We start from the raw sequence: 2395 nt of genomic DNA on the forward strand, positions 1-2395 counted from the left end.
AGGCCCACTATCCATCCTACACCAATGATTTGGGGGGCCATTCTCACCTGAGGGCCACTATCCCACTGATGCCAATGAAATGGGGGGCAATTGTCCCTTGAGGCCCACTATCCCACCGACACCAATGATCTGGGGGCCCATTCTCCCCTGAGGGCCACTATCCCACCGACACCAATGATCTGGGGGCCCATTCTCCCCTGAGGGCCACTATCCCACTGACGCCAATAAAATGGGCCCACTATCTCTTTGATACCAATAAATTAGGTGGGGGGTGCTATACCAATGACACCACTTGACATACATGTTATATACAATAACATGTATGTTACAATATGTTATATTTTTAAGAATGGCGGCACAAGGAAGCATCCGCCCAATAACCCACCGGACGATGTCCATGGCCTGGTAGAGGATTTCCGATTGGTCGACACCGATCACTTTCTTAGCACCGGCCTTCGCGGCAAACATGGACAGGATCCCGGTGCCGCATCCGACGTCCAGGACGACCTGCAACAGAGAAGTCCAACGTTAGCTTTCCGACTCATCTGGAGCCCGAACACACCGAGATGAAGAATCTGGCATCGTGCCGCACCGAGCAGATCACCGATACACAAAATCCGCCAGTTTTGGGATAGAAAGAGATCTTCCAGAGACTGATAACAGAATCATATTTCGGGATGAAAGGACGGGAGCCGTGTATTGTAAAATGTGAATCCCCACAGCAACCAAATTTGGTTCTTGGGTTTAGATACGCCTTAAAGGCACAGTCCATGACTCATGATACACCCACACTTGGGCCTCATTCACACGAGAATCGGTCGGGACGTACAGCTCCGTGCTGCGTGCGCGGCCGTATCGGGCAGCTCCCGGGAAGGACAGGTGCTGCGTGTGATTAGTACGCAGCCCCCGTCCTTCTCTATGGGAGTACGCGGCCGTACGCCGCCCTACACTCACCTCAAGCGCAGGTCCGTGCGGGTGTCCGCACTCGTACGCTGACAGGATGGATCCTGTCTGTGTCCAAGCCAGGACACCCGCACCCCTACGGACCTGCACTTGGGGTGAGCGTATGGCGGTGTACTCCCATAGAGAAGGATGGGGGCTGCGTACTAATCACACGCAACACCTGTCCTTCCCGGGAGCTGCCCGATACGGCCGCGCACGCAGCACGGAGCTGTATGGCCGTTTCTAGTGCGAATGAGGCCTAAGGAGAGTAGTATCATGGTAGCATACAACATTCCCAAAACCCCAACTGCCCCCCCTTCTTCTTTGTAATAGCTTGAATGCGCTGTGGCTGGGCATGGCTCCACCGGGTCTGCGTCGCTTCCCACAAGGCCCATCTGCCGCCACCCAACAGGGACTCTGCAGAGCATGCTGGCAGCAGCGCCGTGATGTCACAGTACGCTGCAGTCCAGCCGCACTCCCTGCAGCCCCTTAAAAGAACCATACCTCCCTTACTGACCACCTGCTGGGGGAAAATACTGCAAGAGCCTGAGCACTGCACTCACCACGCACTGATCTTGGGTGCAATGCTCTGCGGGCCTCATTGCAAAAATAAAAGCACAACGATCAGGAGATCCGGATTGCTGCAATTTAACGCTTTTTTGTAAAAGGTGGACTGTGCCTTTAAAGTGACATTAAACCCTCAGATTTTTTAACATAAAGCAATACTGTAATGTGCGCCTTACTGTAATCCATGGTCCTTTCCCTTCTCTTTGCTGCTCTTCCTTTTAAATCCTCATGTCTTCTCATGCTGGGGGAGAACTTCCCTTTTCAGCTCAGGGTCTCTTCCTGTAGTGCTGGCTCAGGTTTCAAGCCTATAGAAACTAATACACAGACAACGTGTATCCACTCCTGAGACAAGGCAGTCTGCTGCAAAACAGAAGTTCTCCCCCAGCATGAGAACAGATACGGATTTAAAAGGAAGATCAGCAAAGAGAAGGGAAACAACCATGGATTACAGTAAGGCGCACATTACAGTATTGGTTTATGTTAAAAAATCTGAGGGTTTAATGTCACTTTAAGCACAACAACGAGATAAAACCGCATAAACTTTCCCGGAGCTGCAAAGATACAAAACAATAAACATGAAAAGATACTTTGTATACATTGTTGCAGAAAGGAGGAAACACACAAATGGGCCCCTTAAAGACGCAGCGCCGCGCGGCTCATAGACGTCAACCAGTGGCGTAACAATAGCCATAGCGACCCAGGCGGCCCGGCCAGGACACCCCCCTGATGCCGTGCGGGCCGCCTGGGTCTGAACGCACCGCTGTTCAGATCACCGTGATCTGTGCAGCGCTGCGTTCTTCTCCATTGCCGCTGCTGAGTCAATGAGAGTCAGCAGTGGCAGTGGAGGAGGCTGGACGTGGCGGGGAGGAGGAGGCGGGGCCCGGGG

At 52.8% G+C, this 2395-nt stretch overlaps 1 protein-coding gene across 1 annotated transcript in view; it reads right to left on the bottom strand.

The window, feature by feature from the left end:
* The window catches only part of PRMT3 (protein arginine methyltransferase 3), an 81586-nt gene that overhangs the window by 59836 nt on the left and 19355 nt on the right, over nt 1-2395 (bottom strand). The window contains exons 9-10 of the mRNA XM_018554758.1: nt 593-653; nt 386-507 (exon numbers count right to left, since the gene is read on the bottom strand). Of these exons, the coding sequence (XP_018410260.1) occupies nt 386-507; nt 593-653 (183 nt within the window). The remainder of the gene's footprint in view (nt 1-385; nt 508-592; nt 654-2395) is intronic.

Source organism: Nanorana parkeri, unplaced genomic scaffold (assembly GCF_000935625.1).
Source record: "Nanorana parkeri isolate BGI_ZX_2015 unplaced genomic scaffold, ASM93562v1 scaffold10, whole genome shotgun sequence".
Lineage (NCBI taxonomy): Eukaryota > Metazoa > Chordata > Amphibia > Anura > Dicroglossidae > Nanorana > Nanorana parkeri.